General features: G+C 39.1%; 1 protein-coding gene and 1 pseudogene across 1 annotated transcript in view; both read left to right on the top strand.

The window, feature by feature from the left end:
- Window positions 1-19714, top strand: part of Itpr2 (inositol 1,4,5-trisphosphate receptor, type 2) — a gene marked incomplete in the record, with an annotated part of 429938 nt that overhangs the window by 95127 nt on the left and 315097 nt on the right. The window contains 1 exon segment of the mRNA XM_013511399.1: window positions 17669-17823. Within this exon segment, the coding sequence (XP_013366853.1) occupies window positions 17669-17823 (155 nt within the window).
- Window positions 580-1741, top strand: LOC102005693 (annotated as a pseudogene).

Below are 19714 nucleotides of genomic sequence, written 5' to 3'. Positions count from 1 at the left end.
TAAGCAAATATTTGCCATCTCTGGACCTTAATTCCCTTGTGTGTAAAAAAGGTGATACTGTATGTTATATGGGATTATTCTGAAATTAATGAAGACAGGGAAGATATAGCACTGTGCGCATAAAAGGCCTTTAGTAAATGTTACGTCCCTTTACATTGGAAAATGGAAAGTGGTATCTTATCATCACCATCAAGAACTGATTTGTTAGATGACTTAATGGGCGGAAGTATTTAGGGACAGTTTAGATAATCTGTTTATTGGAAATGATCACCCAATATATTCTGGCATAGGAAATATTACCTCATGAAGACATTAAAAATCCTTCCATGGTTCACACATCAGGGATAACACACAAGCCATCCACTCCCTTGATATAAAATAGACATTTTGGATGAAGTTACTCTTAAACAACTGGGTTAAATATAGGGAGTGCTTATTTAGGAAGCCAGCTGAAAAAACTATTTACTACTAGAATTATTAGAATATCTTAACCTTCCTCTTTTTTCTCAGGTACTTTGATAAATTTTTTAAAAATATTACCAATGACTCTGGTCTGATCATTAAACATTAATATATATATTGAAATATCACTCTATTTATCACAAATACATATAACTATGTGTCAATTAAAAATAAACTATAGAGCTGGAAGAGGCGAGTCAGCTCTCAAAATGGAGGGCCATGATCCAAAGGAAGCAGAGCAGCTGAGGAAGCTGTTTATTGGTGGTCTGAGCTTTGAGACAATGGATGATAGCTTAAGAGAACATTGTGAGAAATGGGGCACACTCATAGGTGGTGTGGTAATGAGAGACCCTCAAACAAGCGCTCGGAGGCTTTGGTTCTGTGACTTACTCTGGTGTTGAGGAGGTGGATGCAGCAGGGTGTGCTCGACCACACAAAGATGACAGGCTGTAGTGGAACCAAAGAGCGCTGATTCTAGAGAGGACTGCATAAAGCCTGTGCCATCTAACGGTGAAGAAAATTTTCATTGGCGGTATTAAAGAAGATACAGAAGAATATAATTTGAGAGGCTGCTTTGAAAAATATAGCAAGATTGAAACCGTAGAAGTTATGGAAGACAGGCAGAGTGGGGAAAAAGAGAGGATTTGCTTTTGTAACTTTTGATGATCATGATACAGTTGATAAAGTTGCTGTTCAGAAATACCACACTGTTAGTGGGCATGATTGTGAAGTGAAAAAGGCCCTTTCTGAGCAAGAGATGCAGTCTGCTGGATCACAAAGAGGCTGTGGAGGTGGATCTGGCATCTTTATGGGTTGCGGAGGAAACTTTGGAGGTGGTGGAGGGAATTTTGGCCATGGTGGAAACAATGGTGGAGGAGGAGGCTATGGTGGTGGAGGAGGTGGGAGCAGAGGTAGTTATGGAGGAGGTGACTGTGGATATAATGGATTTGGAGGTGATGGTGGAAACCATGGTGGTGGCCCTGGTTACAGTATTGAGGAGGGTACGGTGGTGGTGGACCAGGATATGAAAACCAAGATGGTGGATATGGTCATGGTGGAGGAGGATATGGTGGTGACAACGAAGGAGGAAATTTTGGTGGTGGTAACTATGCTGGTGGTGGGAACTATAATGATTTTGGAACCTATAGTGGACTACAGTAGTCAAATTATGGACCCATGAAGGGGGGCAGTTTTGGTGGAGGAAGCTCTGGCCATCCCTATGGTGGCGGTTGTGGATCTGGTGGTGGAAGTGGTGGATATGGTAGCAGAAGGTTTTAAAAAAACAACAGGAAAGGGCTATAGCTCTTAGCAGGAGAGAGCGAGGAGGTGTCAGGAAAGCTGCAGGTTACTTTGAGACCGTCATCCCAAATGCTTTAGAGGAACTGTGAAAACCTGCCACAGAAGGAACAATGATCCGTAGTCAGAAAAGTTACTGCAGCTTAAACAGGACACCCTTCTGGGTCAGGACTGTCACAGCCACAGTTTGCAAAAAGCGCAGCTATTGATTAATGCAGTGTGGTGTCAATTAGATGGACGTTCCTGAGGCCTTTTATCTGTTGTTGCTTTGACTTTTTCTTTCTTTTCACTACACCAGGTATATTGCCCTGTAAATTGTGGTAGTGGTAGCAGGAATAAAAAAATTAAGGAATTTTTAACTTTTAAAAAAAAAAAAAATAAACTATATGTATTTCTGTAGAACAAATGAGTGTTCTTTTAGATAATTTGAAATTATTTCCTCATTTAAAAACTGGAGTTAAGCTCTATAGTATAATAGTTTGTGGTCTTATAGTACAGTTAGAATTTATTGAGGATTTTAGAGTTTTAAAAGAGTTTGATTCTGAGTAATGTCACTGTTACTTTCTATATACTAGAGCTATTTCAGAACTTCCCCATTTAGGGGAGAAATGCTTACATTGTTTCTTTGGGTTTATTACAGTTTGCAATTATGTTTGTGTTTGTTCACTTTTTTGTGTGTGTGTGTGTGTTTGTTCACTTTGAGTTACCCTTTTAAAGATAGCTGGTTCGTTTGTAGATACGCAAAACTTCCACCAGATGGCACTAAACACTTATTTCCTAACCATTCAATAGCCTTTGAATTTAATTAATTAGTTAAAAGCTTAGTATTCAAGAACCTGTACAATACTGTAGAATTATGAATATTAGGGCTATAGTTTTAAATACCCTAACATTTAATTCTTTATCAAATGCATCAGCCATAGTGTAGGAAAAGGGCCTGGTTTGTATGTATGTGTATGTTTATGGATAGACAATAGACTAATACACCTTGGACCCTAAATAGATAGATATGAATATTCTATATCAAAATATAAATTGTTCCTGGCAACATAAACACTCATTTAAGATTAATTTTTTCTTTTTCTCTTTTTTATTTTTTTATTTTTGGTTGTTTTTTTGAGGCAAGGTCTTGGTATGCATTTCAGGCTGGCCTTGAGCTCACTTTGTAGCCCAGGCTGGCCTTGAACTCGCAACAATCCTCCTGCCTCCGCCTCCCAAGTGCTGGGATTACAGGTGTGCGCCACCATGCCCAACTTTTTCAGTTGCACTGTTGTACCTATCTCATTGTCCTGAATAGATTCAAAACATTTACGTTTCATGGTCATTTTGACTTTGGAAGGGAGCCAGGAGGTGCATGGTCCCTGATTGCCAGATCTGGTGACTACTGTAGATGATGACCCACCTTAAGGTTTTTATGAGCCTGCCTTTCTGTGGATGTCATTAGGAAGTAGCATTTACAGTATTTTTGATCACACCTCATAAAGACACTTGTGAAAGAGGATTTTCAGAACTGCTTCAGAAAAGTGGCGTGAACAATGGGACAGCTCTGCTTGAAGCAAGGGGAAAAATTTTAATGGGGATTAATGGCAGTGGGTCTTTCACTGTAATTTAAATTTAAACATTTAAAATTTTGTAGTATATTTTGACCACACTCACATGGCTCAGCAGCCAGATCCAACATGCAGAACCCCCCTTTTGTCCTCCTTTTAAATGTTACAGTAAAAATATAAAAGGTAAAGTTGTGTTACATTGAGTATATTATGTACTTTTATGTGGCTCAGTACAACTCCTCTGGACTCCAAAAAAGCAAAACAAACAGACAAACAAACAAACAAAACAAAAAACAAAAAAGCCAGGACAGTGAGAGTGAAAGGCAGGCTTCAGGATGCAGGTTGCACATGTTGAGAAAGGCCGCTCCAGAAACCAACCGTTCTGTTACATATTAAATGAAAAATTTGACCCCATCTCTCTGGGCCAGTTTCCCAACTGCCTCAGGTCTGGGATCACTGGGATTTAGGGAGGCAGGCAGGAAGCCACCGTGGTAGTAAGGAGAAGGTGTTGCCTTGGCACCCCCAGCTGATTTTGCGTTCTTTTTGTAAGAGGGGCCTCAGTGCGGCCTCTGTAAGTGGAGTGATGAATCCCTTCACACAGCGTAATTTTAAGATCAAAGGAGTTTATGTTAAAAGCACATAAAACAGCATTCCATCAATGACACTGCTGGGTTTTTTCCAAACAAGCCAGGTCTTCCTTCCCTCTCTGGTGTTCTCTCCCCAGCACTGCCTGTCTTCTCACTCCCTTTCCTTTCTGCCAGTTAAAATTCTGCCCATCCTTCAAGGCTTATCTCCAGCGCTGCTTCCCATGAATAATTCTTGAATAAATTTGCCCACCCCGGGATTCCCCCTTCCTCTGCCCTATACTATTTATGAATTATTCATTTTTGCCTTGTATCTCTGGTCACGTCCTATTTTGCATTATACCTAACTGTTTATGTCGTATTTTCCCACCTAGATCATAAGGTCCTGTGGTCAGGGACCAGATTCTCTTTGTCCTTGCTAAAATACCATATGCTACAATGCTTTGCCCATTAGAGATGCTCTATTAATATTTATTGAATAAATGATTAAATGGCCTATTAGTTCTCTCTCTCCCATGGCAGATTTATAATTTATTTTTTAACATAAGAAAATATTTCCTGTAAAGTCTTAAAAGGTCTGAGCACTTCCATATGACCATATCTTTTCCCTCTTTTAAAAATTATTTTTTCTTTGTATCCTTAGTCTAATTAGTTTGATAATTACTGCTCTGACTATATTTAGAATAGGAAAACATCACTATAATTTAAAGAACATATGTAGTGGGTTTTTAATAGTTAATGCTGGAGAATTTATAGAGCCAGAGATTTACTCCACTGGTTTTTCTTCCTCTTTTCTCTTCCTCCTCCTCATTATTATTACTATTTCCATTTTACTGAATTCACTGAAATAATTACTCTATGCTAACTACTTAAAAAAAACATGTTACGGTCTGAGAGACACAGATGAGGCAAAGCTAAGCCTTTGGTACCACCTTCTGACAGACATGAAAATGTAAAACTTAGTGACATAGACTTGGGATTCAGTCATAATTTTTCCCCCCTCATTTTACGAATGAGGACCTGGGGTTCTGTGGGGGTTGGGTGACTTTTCCCAAGGTTCATGGTATCTCCTTCGAGAATGTTTGGAATCAGCTCCTCAGTCAACCTAGCCTGAACTGGGTGGTCATGAGCTGGTGATTTATGTAAAGACTGCGTTTAAGAAGATAACGTTTATTGTGCAGTAGAATATGATTTAACCCCCAAGGGCCATAAATTATTTTGTGTTTCAGTTGGGCATGTTAATTTCTATTGCTGTGCACATTTTAATTATAGACAGGTTATAGTTTCCAACGTGAATTTACTTTATAGTGCCAGAAACCAACTGTTCTACTACCTATTAAATGAAAAATTTGACCCTAACATATCTTTGGTTAAGTACGTTGCATATCTTTCAGATGTACTTAATTAAAATTTTAGTGTGGATTTTTTTTAAATTTGCGAGAAAAGTTGGAATTCTGCACGCTGAAAACAAATTTTAAAAAAATACCAGTATACTTGGTTAAAATAGGTTGAATACTCTCTCTGGGCACTATGCTAGAATTTTTCTTTACTGTCAAATAAAAAAGTATTTTCTTAAGTTGGTTAATCAGTAGAGAGGAGGCGAATTAACTCAGTCTCTGGCCTTCTGCCTTTCACTTTTAGATTTTAAAAGCGAGATTGATCCTGTTTAGGAATAACTCTGGGACTTATACTCCACAAAAACGTAAGGAGTCCGAGTCCCAGTCCCTGCAGAGAGAAAGTGGAGCCTGCGCTCCCCCATTGCTGGTCAGCCCCAAGGGGCAGCTTGTCTTTCTTCCTCCCTCACGTATCAGTTCAAAAAAACAGAAAGGCAGCTGGGAGGAGACTCTCAGACTGGGTTCTGCTTCCTGTCTTGCCCCCCGCAACTCACTTTTTGATTTGTCTCCCCATAGGTTAGGTTTGTTCTTGTGTTTCATATAAATGGCCTCATGCAGGACATTATTTCTCATGCCTGGCTTCCTCCACCTAATGTGTTTGAGGTTCATCCTTCTTGTTTTTTTAAACAGCTATTATTTTTATTTTTTGCCCCTTTTTATGTTTATTCCTACATGTTTGCTGTACGTAATGATTATTTCATGGTGGGGAGCTGGTACGTGTACATCTTGTTGGATGTATCAGTAGCGTATCTTGCTTTTGCTGAATATTCCACCACCTGAATAAAGCCCATTTGATGTATCCATTCTCCTGTGACGTAATAATGCATTTTTATCTAAGCCTAATATCTGCTTCTGAGTTATGCCTCTACTACTGTTTTTCCTCTTGTTTCCACTTTATTGTTTTTGAATGAATACGTCAATATCTTTTATTTGGTTCTTGACCTGAAGTAGAGTAACCTCTATACATTCTGTACTTTCTTCAGCTGAGAAAGCTTTACTTTCCACAGTCTTCGATTATTGCTTGTGTCCTTTTAATTCTCACTTCCTTTTGATGGGCCCTTCTCTGGCTCTCTGCCACTGTTTTCTTTCTCCTAATTTTTATTTCTGTATCCCTGTCCTCCACATCAAAGGAGAGCGGTTACACTTCTCATCCTCTGCGTCACTCATTTTCTGTAGCATTAAGTATGCTTTTATTGCTGCCCAGGTGGACTCTGATTCTGTATTTATGTTTTCATTTTCACTGAAATCCTTTTAAAATTATTTTGTAATTTTTTTTTTTTTTTTGGTTTTTCTACGGTACCGGGAACCGAACTCACGACCTTGAGCTTGCCAGGCAGGCGCTTTGCCGCTGAGCTAAATCCCCAGCCCCTGTAATTCTTTATATTCTATTATTTCAAATGTTATTTTTATATTATCCTTTTAGCCTAATTTAACCTAAATTTGTGTTATTTTGTTGCTTTTCCATAGGTCACACACATTTTCTTAAGTATGCCAGGTCATTTCCTGCAAATTTATTTTGTATTATACCATAGGAAATATTCAGAAAAAAAAAAAAATGGAGAAAGAATTTCCTGTTTTCTGACATGCTTTTTCATCAGTTCCCTTTTGTTTTCCCTCCGTCCCTTCCTCCCTTCCTCCATCTCTTTCTTCTTTTCTGTCCTCTCTGCCTTCCGTCTATCCTTCCTTCCTTTTTTTCTTATCATCCCCAGGCGAGCGAGCTCTGTGCAGAACCAGAGGAGCTGAGTGGATTGACCTTATATTCCACTTTCATGTTCTGTTGCCTGACACTGCAGTCTTCTTCCTGTAGCTACAGCTGCAGGGCTCACGATGGGTGAGAGCACTTTGAGAGCACTTCCCCTTTGTAGCAGATGCTGACTTCACCCACCTGAGCTCTGAGTCCCAGGGTTCTGCTGCTCTGTGCTATTTCTACATCATCACTCAATGTCATTGCAGCACACAGCACCCATGCTTCTGTTTTTTCTCCTCTTGGCGTAGTGCTTCTCAGAAAGCACTCTGCAGATGTCTGCCCCACAGCTTCCTGCCGACCCGCTTCCTGAGCGTTGTGCTGTCTCCATGGTCCTGACAAGACAGGCTGTGGCGTGGGCTGGGCTGGGGAAACCCTGGGGAAAGAGTTTTCTGGTTAATCTAATAGCGTCTTCTCACTGATAGCGAAGCCTTTTTGTTTTGTTTGTTCTGGGGATTGAACCCATGACCTTTACACTAAACCACACCCACTCCCCAATTTTTTTTTAAATTTTAGGACAGCATCTTGCTACATTGTTGTCCAGGCTTGGCTGGGACTTGGCTTCTCCTGCTTCAACCTTTCAGTGCAGGTGTGCATTACCATGCCTGCCTCTGGATAGCTTTTTGTTGAGTAGGTTGTCTAGGTCTCTTGAGTTCGAGGACAAATAGTCCATGGCAGGTTTCTTTTTAACTTTATGCCCATGGCTGCTGTCTTGAAGGGCGCCACAAGATAAAAGCTGGGTGGTTACCAGACTTTTTCTCAGAACTATCTGCTTTATCATTAGTGTCAATTCTTTGACGATTTGGACTCAAGGTTTTTTTTTTAGTGTGTGTTTTTAATGAGACTGAGAGTTTTTCTTTTTTTTTGTACTTTCATTGATATTTAGTGAGAGTGCCAATTAAAACTTTTAAAAGTCAAATAGCATTTTGAGAAAGACATCTGAACTGGGTGTGATGGTGCATGCTGGTAATCCCAGCCCTGTAGAAGGCTGAAGTAAGAGGATACCACGTTCAAGCCCAGCCTGGGCAACTTAGCAATTTAGCAGACCTTGTCTCAAAATAAAAGGTGAAAACAAGGGCTGCAGATGTTGCTCAATGCAACGGCCCTTGGTTCAGTCTCTGCATGTGCTCACACTCAAAAAGATATCTGACTTTTCATTCTGAGTGATAATGATAACAACTTGGGGTTGTGTATTGTACATGCAAACTGATTTACATTAAATGATTAAATTCAATTGGACAGGTATTCAAGAAAAACAATTTCTTAATCCATGTTTGACAGATTGTCAACTAGTTATTTTGGTGCAACTAGGATACAATTTTGAGAGTGGGAATTAAGAGTTATGGTATCTGACTGGCTGGGTGATACTTGGGTCAACACTCAACATAACAGAACTCATTTAAAATGACCCCTAAACTCTGCCAACCAGGGCTAAAGACATGCATTTTTGTTTACTGGTTTCAGTTTTCCTTGTGTATTAACTGACATATAAGCTCCTCTTCTGCCCTGTTTTCCTTGGGGCACAGAGCATGTAGAAATATAGCATGATCTTGAATCATTGTTGAAAATTTCCCTTGACCTATTTTAATTTTTTTTTTTAACTTGGTGGCCGTGTTATTGGTTAATGGCGGTCTTTGTGTCAGGCTAAGTGGTGAACTGTCTTGGGTGCTTCCCCAGAGAAGGTGAGACTGTCATTTCTCACTTGTTCAAGATGTCAGCAGTTCTGGTATAAATCAAGGCCATAAATTTGGTATTTTAGCTCCTGTTCCATGGAACTGGGGTTTGGAAGTATGTTTTAAATTGTTACATTCACTAATTTTTTAGCTTTTTAGATATTAAATTTAGTTCATAATAAGCTGAATTAAAGATCACTCATCACATTCATGTGCTCTTAGTAGCAATTCTAAACTAATTTTGCTTTTGTTTTTTTTTTTTTTTGTCTTTTTGAGACAGGGTATCGAGATGCCCAAAATGCTGGGAAAAATGTGAGTAGAGCTGCTTTCCCCCAGCAGATCCCAAACATTGTTTATTATATTTTATATGAACAAGCTGAAAATTTAGAGATAAATGTGAAGACTGAGGGCTCAGGAAGGATCTTTGAGTGCAAGCCGGGGACCAAGGAAAAAAGTAAAACATAATACAGCTTAGATTATGAAATGTCCAGTAATGTGTGCTTAGGAGATTTCTAGCAACTTGAAGGGTGCTTACAGCAGAGTGCTAGAGGCATCTGGTCGACTTAGTGGGTCTCGCTTTGGTGGTAAAAGTGCACACACAGTAAGGAGGAAGCACAAATGGAAGTGTGACATGACATTCACGTAGGACAACAGACACTTCTTTGAGATTTAAAATAATCTGGGGGGAGAAATTGAACCATTGAGCAGCCATAGGACTGTTTTTCAAGTGTGCTGGTAGAATGATAGCTCAGTTTTATTTTAAAGCCAATTTCCCTGAAAATATTTATTAGTACTCACTCTGCTCATTCCACCATCATGGTAACTTCACAGTAATTTTTTATTCAAGCAAAAATTAAGAAATTTGGAGACAGTTGGTATGACCAGATAAAACCTCTGGATGATGGGCTAGATTTAAAAAAAAAAATTAACTAGATATTATAGACACAGTCAGTTGTTTTGAGAATTAAACAATTGTCTTTGAAATCTGTAGGTATTACTAGTGCATCATTTGCAATTCCGCCCTTTCAGTGCAAATTTGCAGTTAGACGGGAGGAATAGGAATGTATAGCCATATGAGAACAGTATGGAAGTTCCTAAAAAATTAAATATAGAACTACAGTATGATCCACAAAGCCCACTACTGAGTATATATCCCACCACTGAGTATATCCAAAGGAAATGAAATCAGTGTGTCAAAGAGACATCTGTACTCCTATGTTTACTATAGCATGACTCACAGTAGCTGAGATATGAAATCAGCCTAAATGTCTACCAAAAGATGACTGGATAAAGAAAATGTGGTACATATTACAGAGTGGAATACTATTCAGCTATGAAGGGATTAAATCCTCCTGTTTGTGATGACACTGATGGACCTGCAGGACATTATGTCATAAGCAAAATAAACCAGGCACTGGAAGACAAACAGTGCATGATCTCATTCTCATGTAGAATCTAAAAAAGTTGATCTGAGAGAAATTGGGAGTAGAATAGAGCTCACCAGAGGCTGGGGAGAGTGGTAAGGAAGCAGGAAGGGGAAGGGGAAGGGGAAGTCAAAAGTACAAAGTTATAGTTAGGTGAGACAAGTTCTGGTGTGCTATTGCGTGTGGAGTGAAAATAGTTAACATTGTGTGTTTCCTGTAACTAGAGGGAAGTATTTTTAATGTTCTCACTGCAAAGGAATGACAAGATTTTAAGGTGATAGATATACTAATTACCCTGATTTGATCAGTTTACAGTGTACATATGAGTCAAAACATCACAGTTTACCCCCTAAATTGTACAATTAGTATGTCAATCAAAAAGGAGAATTAAAAGACTACAACAAGTAACAACACCACTCATATCTACTTTTTGATAGAAAGAATTGAGTGCTTAATTAAAATGACTGCTGTTTGCATTCACATACAGCTTTATATTTTATTTTTGCACTAGGAATCAAATCAGAACTTCCCTACATGGTTCAATCCTGTTTACTCCTCTTCCTATTTGATTATCAGGATTAAAATACGTTTGAAGCCAAAGTGCCAGATCATTGGCCTAATGAAAGCTTAATTTGTGTCAAAATATGCTTGAACACAGAGGCAGGCTTATTTGGTCACTTCGATCTGCTATTTATATTTCAGTTTTATCCTGAGTGGTTTTCAAATGGCTTTCCTAGCAATGTTGAATTCTTACTTTCCTATAATTTAGGAAAATGCTACCAGTAACCAGGGGTAAAAGCTGAGTATGCACCAGGGTTTCTTTGGTTTTTGCTACAAGCTTGTTGGTGGCTTCCAACCATAGACCACCAGGGACATAGCTGCCTGTGAGTGAGCAAAGTGGATTTACTCCTCTTTGTAGTAAGATGCACATCTGCGCATGCGTGTGCGTATGTATGCATGCACGAATGTGCGCGCGCGTGTGTGCGCGCGCGCACACACACACACACACACACACACAAAACACATGTGCACGCCCCGTGGGAATATTGAGACATCTTGAACAAATCAAAGGATATGTAAGGTAACTTGGGAAATTTTAAGGGTGTAGGGCTTTGCCATGGATAGGAATGCTGTTAGGAAAAAGAAAGAATTCTGCAATTGGTACCGTAATACATTTTATCTGTAGCGAAGGCAGACTAAAGATGCTGCTGTCATTAAGTCACCTGGGGAGAAGGACATGTAGTCATTTCTGTGGCTTGGCCAGTATTCATGTTTTGTCACAGAGTGGCTCTGTCTGACGTTGCCCTTTCTGCTGCCCACTGTTTGGTGATGCTATAGATGCTTCTGGGCAGAGCAGAGTGTGAGAATAGAGTATGAAGGTTTGGGGAGCAGCACAGAAAATATAAATAAGAAATCAGCAGTGAAATCATTGTGCTAATCAAACTTGTACTTTGGCTCCACAGTAGATTTTTCTTTCCTTTTTATTTCAAAACACCGTTTCTCGTTTTGCCTCTAAAAGTGAAAAGTACGCTCTTATGTTTAAGCAGTTATTGCTGGCATTACTCAGTTGCACACGGACAGGTGGGTCTGCATCTGCTATAAAAGTTTATGACTGGATTTCATCTGTCATGTCAGAGAGACATCCAACTGGAGACAGCTGATTAAATTTTCCCCCCCTCTCCAAAATCCCTAGCCAGAGAGTAAACAAAACTGAGAATACAAAACTATACTGTTAACAATATGGCTCCTCATTTTATAGACCATTTACCACATAGCAATTATTATGTTTCTGTCTAAACAAGAAAAGGAAGGAGCCAGTCGAGTTAATCTCTAGCCTGTGAAATAAGAAATCAGCTTCCCAAAACAGAATGCTATTTTACTTCCAATCTGGGTTCCAGTAACACCCGAGTTCACTCTGACTACGCTAATTTTTTCTTTCTGATTTTTCCTGTTGTCTATTTTAATGCCCGGTTAATATTATTTGCGTAATTTAGAAACCTTTATCAAAATGTTGCCTTCCAGTTTTGAAGTTTCAGAGGTTAATGCATAGTGCCGCACAAATGAGGCAGTGTGTGTCAGAGCTCCCATTAAGACCCAAATTGCTGTATTTATTCGACAAAAGAGTCTATTATTTCCAATTTTATAAATGTACAGCACCCACAGGGACCTGGTAAACATTGGAACTGTGTCAAGCCCAGCTGGGAACCTGACAGTCATTATTTCTTCTTGAAAGGCTGCATCTTTTCAAATGGCTCTGTGAGGGGAATTTAAAAAAATTTTTTTTGGAATGGATTGTAATACCATTCCTATTAACACTGCCATATTTATATGGAGTGGATCTGACTTTTTCGAGGGAAAATCTTTGGTTGATGTTGGGGATTCTTAACCTTTGCATTGTAGGATATGGAGCAGTATCTGTGACCATGACTTCCACTCTTTAGGTACCAGCACCCTCCTCTACTGTCACTAAAATGTGTTTAGAAATTGCCAGTCTCCCTCCCTCAACCGCCTGCCCCCACCTCCAGGCAAAACTCTCCCCCTATTGAGAGCCAGTGGTTGACGTGCATTTATATATATACATAAAATGAAATGCCCTAGGAACCAGGACACTTGGCTAAACATATACTTGCAGGTTGTATTCTGTAGAATTTGGAGGTGGGAGGAATTTCACATTCTGACAGACCTGCACATTTCCCTGAGTTTGACTCTAGGTTCATCAGTGGTAAAAGTGCTAAGGAAAAAGAAAAAAAACCATGTCCTCTTAGAATCAGTTGGGGAATGAAGAGAAAAAGTGCCTGCAGCTTTAAAAGGCAGCGCTGTGTGTGGTTACATAAAATCCGCAGCCACCCCAGCCTGCACATCATTATGCTGCTGGCCCCACGCAGCTCTGAAGGCGCAGACAGTGCTTCTTACCAAATGTCTCTGGCTCCAGACAACAGAACTGCAAAGTGATGTTGCTGCTGAAAATTCGATGACTCAGAAGTGAGTCAACAGGGAACATTGCGCTGTAGCCACTCACAGCCCCCAGGGCTGCAGAAGCAGGGAGGGCTGTTAGGTCCCTGGTCCGCTTTCCATCAGGACCTGTCTCCCTGTAACAGAGAGACTGCCTGCCTGGCTTCCTTGCAATGAAAACTGCCAGGGTTGAAGTTCATTTACTGAGACCCTGCAATCCCCCAAATTGAATGTGTTTCAGAGTGCACACTGATCATAAATTTCCCGCCTGTTGAAGCTCTGCTGGACCTTAATATATTTTTGAGATGCGAAAGGAAGACCATTGTGCTTCCTAATTCTGTGGCAGAACTGGTGTGTCTTTCTTTCTTTTTTTTTTAATCTTACTTAAAAATCAATGTGAGTTTATAAACAGAAGCCACAGCACACAGTCTTGAACAGAATTGTCTTCGTGGTAGAAAGATACAATATTGATTTTCTTCTATATTGAAGCCAGATTCATATATTAAAAGTTGTGTGCTTAGGACTCACAATTCAGGTTTCGTTAGTTAAGAATTCTAGGGGGCCTGGCTTGAAGTTTACTGCCAACCTGTTTGTGAAGCAGGGTTTGTTAAGCACAGTCTCAAGAGTATGAGAGATTAAGGGCAGAATGCTTAAAACAGCTAACTGTATTAGGAGCTCTGATTCCCACATAAAAAATTATGTTATTTATAAATAGAACTTTCTATTCATTAAATAGGCTTTCCAATAACCTGTGTGAGCTTTTTAAGGTAGAGCATTACATTCCACTTATTCTATGTAATTAACCAGAAAAACCATGGGGCTTAAGACATATGAGTAATTCACAATGGCCTATTTAATTAACCCTAATTAGTGATTTTTTTCTATGTTTAGAAAAGATTTTTGTTGTTGCAGTATACAAGTGCCAAAATAGAGAGGCTCCTGAGTGTTCATTACCAAGGTGTGGGTAGGAAGGCCTTCTCCAGGAACCTATATCTGATCTCTTCTTGTAAGTGTAGGAAATTCTAACATTCCAAAAGAGAAGTGAATGGAGAAAGATTGACTCCTCCTAAAGGCACTCACAAATGAATGATGTGTAAGCCCTAATGCCAACTTTCACTTGCTAAGTAGATCTAAGTAGGTCAGTTAATGCATTTTCCTTAAATGATTATCTATATCAAAAGTTAAATTATAATAAGAACTGGTGTAGAATAGGCTTAGTCAGGAAATTAGATGACATTTCCCTTTTAAGGATGTACTGTAGTATTTTTTGAAGAAGACTGGTGTACTGTATTAGTCCACTTTTCTGTTGCTGGGACAAAATACCTGATATATACAGTGTAAGGGAGAAATATTTATTGTGGCTCACGGTTCCAGAGGTATCAGTCCATGATCAGAAGCTTCGTGAAGGGGAAATTTTCTAACCTTATGGTGGCTAGAAGCAGAGAGAGCATGAAAGATACCAGAGAGAGAGAGAGAGAGAGAGAGAGAGAGAGAGAGAGAGACAGAGACAGAGACAGAGAGACAGAGACAGAGACAGAGAGAGATTGAAGGTAATTTTTGGGACCGGATATTACCACCTTTATAGGCCATGCTTCTAGTGAACCATTTCCAAGCAGCCCCACCTAACAGCATATCCAGCTGTGAACTAACTCATCGATGCATTAATTCACTGATTAGTGTAACACCCCTGTGATCCAGTCACTATCCCAAAGCCCTGCATCTGGACACATGAGACTTTTGGGGGACAGTTTGATCCAAACCATAGCAGGTGATTTTTTCCAAACCAATACTTCATTCACGTACATTAGTCAGTTCTGGGAGAGACTGAAGTTCTTGCTCATGAATATGTACTTAGGTTACATACCGATCCTCCATTTGTAAAGCCTTTTTAAAACCTGCTTCAGTGTAAGTAATATGATTTTATTCTTCCGAGCTAAAGTCATATCTTAATTGTACCTTTCCAATACTCTACTAAAGGCACTTATGCCTTGCTATGGCTTGAGTGTATCTCCCAAATTTCATATGTGGAAGCTTGTTCCCAAGTACAGCAGGGTTGAGATGTGGGACCTTTTGCAAGGTGGCTGGAGCATGAGGACTCTGTCCCATGAGTGGATTAATGGATTTGTGGGATAGTGCAGCAGTGACTTTGTTCCAAAAGCCAGTGCTCTCTGACCCCTGACACGTGATGCCAGCGGTCCAGCCACATGATGCCCTCCACCTCCTGAGGTGCCAGAATCACGTTGTTGGACCTCCAGTCTCCACAGCTGTGACCTAGTAAATCTCTATTTTTATAAGTTACCCAGTCTCTGATGTTCAGTTATACAACAGAAAACCGACTAAGACATGCCAAATGCCACTGTCTACATAGTAAAAAAATCCTATGAGTCTGTCTACATCTGACTGATCTTGTCCATAATTTCTATGTTCTTATATCCTGAGGCAATTTTCTCTGTTGAGTATTAACAGCACTCATGGTATTGGTGGTTCTTTCTTTTGACAGCAATAGCATTTCAAAATCCCAAAAAGATTTCTTTTATTGTATTTCTTTGCAACTGAAGTCATTTTCACGTTACTAAGGTTATAACTTAGAATAAATTTCCTTTTATGTCTTTTAGAATGATTACTTTCTTTTCTTAAAACTTCTCCTTTCCTTTTTCTGTTTCTGCCTTCTTCTTTAGCATAATCATCTTCAATATCAGATATCTAATTTTTAACCTTGAGAAGGAAATCCTGGTTGTACATGAGCCCTGTGGAAGATAAGATGATGGCTTCTTGCTGCAATGATTTGCTGTCAGATAGCTGTCTAGTTTCCTTGTCCCATTAGATTTCAGACCTTCCAGGAATACTGGTTCTTTGCTATCAGTGTCTTAATATAACACCTAGATTTTCTTGTTGAGCTGCATGATAAAGATCAGTGAAACAGTGGAGTTTCAACTGACTTCCTCCTTCCTTCCTTCCTTCCTTCCTTCCTTCCTTCCTTCCTTCCTTCCTTCCTTCCTTCCTTCTTTCCTTTCTTCCTTTCTTCCTTTCTTCCTTCCACCTATCCACTCTCCTTCTCTGGGTTTTTAAAAATTATGTATATTTAAGGTGTGCTGCATGAGTTAAATGGTTACTGCTGTCAAGCAAATTAACATATCCTTTAGCTCATATAGTCACATTTTTGGTATGTGTGGTAAAAGCACCTAAAATCTACTCTCAGTAAATTTCCAGCATACCAAAACTGTAGCCCTCATGCTGTAGTTATTCACCCTACACAACTGAAACTTTACACCTTTCAAATTCCATCTTCCCATTCCCCACCCTTGCCCTGGTAATCACTGTGCTATTCTTGCCTCTCTCTCACTGCATTTGAGGTTTGTTGTTTGTTTGTTTTTTAAGGTTGCACATATAATTGAGATCATGTAGTTTTTTTGCTGTGTCTGGCATATTTTACTTAGCACAGTGTCTCCTGTGTTTATTCCTGTTGTCACAAATCGCAGAATCTTCCTTTTTTTTTAAGGCTGAATAATATTCCACTGTAGAGGTGTGGCATTCTGATAAACCCATTGGTAGTTGAAAATATCAGCATTTGAAGGTGAATTTAATACTCTTAACCTACCAAACATCATATCTCAGCAGCACAGCATATTAAATTATTGGTTGTTGACCAGTATGATAATCTTGTGGCTGACTGAGGCCTGAGGTTCCCTGTCACTGCCCAGCATTGTAAGAAAGTATCATACTGCATGTTTCTAGCCTAGGCAAAGGTCAAAATTCAAAATTTCAAGTACAATCTCTAAGGTGTGTGTATGGCTTTAGCACTGTCCTAAAGTTGGAAAAGTGTAAGTGAAGCCATTGTAACTTGGGTGTGTGTATATCATGAATTTCTTTACCCGTTCACCCCCTGAGCGTGTATGTTGTTTCTGTGTGATACCACAGTGAACTGGGGGTACAGGTACCTTTAAGAGGTGGTGACTTCATCTCTTTTGGATCCGCACTCCAGGGGGAATTACTGCATCACGTGGCAGTGCTGTTTGTAACTTGTGTGGGAATCTCCACACTCTTCTATGATGCCTGACCGCTCTACATTCCCACCAACAGTGTATTGGGGCTCCCTTTTCTCTAACGCTTGGTCCCTTTGGTCTTTTTGATGATGGCCATCTGAATAGGGGTGAGGTGATTTTTCACTGTGGTTTTGATTTGTGTGTCCCGAATTGGTGATCTTGAGCACTTTTTTGTATGACTTTACTTTGTATACTCTAGAAGATTTAGCACACTATTTTTTCTCTGTATTTCATTTAATTGTTAATAGTCAAAATTACTACTCTGTAAATAAGGACATGAGGAAAGAGAGCACAGTTATTGTGACTGTCAATGGCTTAACAATGTACGTAGATCAAACCACCTCACCCTAAATTATGTGACTTAGCATTCTTGATAATAATTTTCCCAAGGCCTGTTAGGCCTGATCTACTTTTTCTGGGTAATGCAAAATACACATTTCTATTACTCAATGAAGAAGTAACACCTAAAATTAAACCTTGTACCCTGATTACTTGGAGAGTTTAGTGAGAAAACTGATCAAAGTAAATAATTTTGTACATTCTCAGCAGAGAGATGGAGACCTTCCAACTTCAAAGAAAAAACGCCAGGCAGGAGAGAAGATCATGTATACTTTGGTCTCGGTCCCACATGGAAATGACATTGCATCTCTTTTCGAATTGGATGCCACCACTCTTCAGCGAGCTGATTGCTTAGTTCCACGGTAAAAAAAAAATTATGGCTAAAAGATGTTTCTTTGAATAATTATACTAGTAGGTAAAGAATGAAAATCATAATGTTAATATAATTTTTGCAGTATCAAGGGAGTAGAAGTGAAGAAAAAAATGTGTAAACCATTGTGCCTTTTTGTGAGTAGATTAATATCATTTATTTTTTTCTTATAAATAATTAAAATGTACAGGGCCAAAGAAGTTCTGAAAAATTCATAAGAATAGTTTATTCTTTATTCTGTATTGCCTTTGGTTACTAAAATGAAAAATAATCTAAGAGCATCTTAGTAATACTTTTTCATTTACTTTTATTATCTAAGATTCTACACTTTGTTCATTTGTTTATCCATTTGTTCATTTATTTAGTTATTAGGCTAACAAACATTTATTGAACATAGATTATGTCCTGGACATTGCCGTTGGCCTTGGGAAGATGCTAGTGAACAAACAGGTTATATACTTACATTCATATGAGGGAGACAGGTAGTAAACAAACCAGTAAACATAAAATATGTGGTCAATGTACTTTGAAAAAATGCAGGACATGGGGGGTTCTATATATCAGAATCTATGGAAATGGCCGAAGTTAGAAAAGGTGAAAATGAGTTAGGGGTGGAGTTCTCTCCATCAAAGAGTAGCATTTTAAGCAGCAGGGAAAAGAAATAGAAGAATCTTGAAGTTTCTAGGTGATGTTAAAGAAGACCAGTGAGGAAACCATTATAGTAATAAGGCAACCAGGAACCAATGTAAAAGATTATCTTCCATTCTTTTGTTTAAATCTATTTTAGTTAAGCTCTCTTCATTTTTTTTTTTTTTTTTTTGGTTTTTCTCCGGTACCGGGAACTGAACTCACGACCTTGCGCTTGCCAGGCAGGCGCTTTGCTGCTGAGCTAAATCCCCAGCCCCTGCTCTCTTCATTCTCTTAAATGTATGAAGTCTTGCCTGTTAGGTCGGGTGGGATGGTTCTAAATGGTGGGGCAGTGTTGTGCTTGGCCTTGGGCAGTGGTTTGCTGAAGATGCTAGAAATGCAGACACTGCTATGCCTATTCCTTCCGTGGGGAGGGGATAGCTGCTGTACTAACACTGTTGAAAAACATTTCCGGTGTCCCATTCCTAAGGTGTCCCATGGCTCTTCTCATTCATAAGGAATGTCCCTCTTCTCTTCCAGCACTGTAGTTTGTAAAGGGATCCCCTCTGAAAGTTTCACCTGACCCAGGCGGGTCTCTAGCCTTGTCTTCGCAGCACTGGGATCTTAATCTTTACTCTCACTGTACTCATTTTAAATTTTTCAGCAAAAAAAAAAAATGTTTACTGAACATCAATCAAGAGAGTTTGTTTAAGGAGATAATAAAAGAACCTCATTGTGAACTGCATGGATCCATGACAAAGCCCCCGAGCTTAGCTTTGTCTGAAGGTGTTAATCTGAAATTATTTAGAACAGTGGAGGTTTTCAGTGTTATACGGAATTCTGTATTAAGATGGACTCATTTGTCTTTTGTGTTAAAATGAACATTAATTGACACCTAATAATAACTACTAGTGTAGTGAAATTCTTGAGCACTTGCTATTACGTTAAACTCTATGTCAGATTCTTTATAAATATTATATTATTTAATCCTGGTAGCAACCCTTACAGGTTAGATATAAGAGGCTGAGTTAAAACAGTGCTTGTGAAGTTGACAGTACATTAGAATCATTTGGGTCACACATTACAATCACTTGAGCCTTTCCATGCCATGAGCCCATAGTTTTACTTGTGGGTTTTTTTTTTTTTTTTAATCATTACTGAGATGATTTTGTTGTGGAGTCCAATGTTTCTCAGACTCTAAACTCTACCCAATAAAGTTGTAAGCTTTGTATTATACTGAATCAATCATGGAGATT

This window comes from Chinchilla lanigera, unplaced genomic scaffold, assembly GCF_000276665.1.
Source record: "Chinchilla lanigera isolate Chin_1 unplaced genomic scaffold, ChiLan1.0 scaffold00012, whole genome shotgun sequence".
In the NCBI taxonomy this organism is placed as follows: domain Eukaryota; kingdom Metazoa; phylum Chordata; class Mammalia; order Rodentia; family Chinchillidae; genus Chinchilla; species Chinchilla lanigera.
The sequence above is the reverse complement of the archived record's forward strand: the minus strand, read 5'-3'. Positions and strand labels throughout refer to the sequence as shown.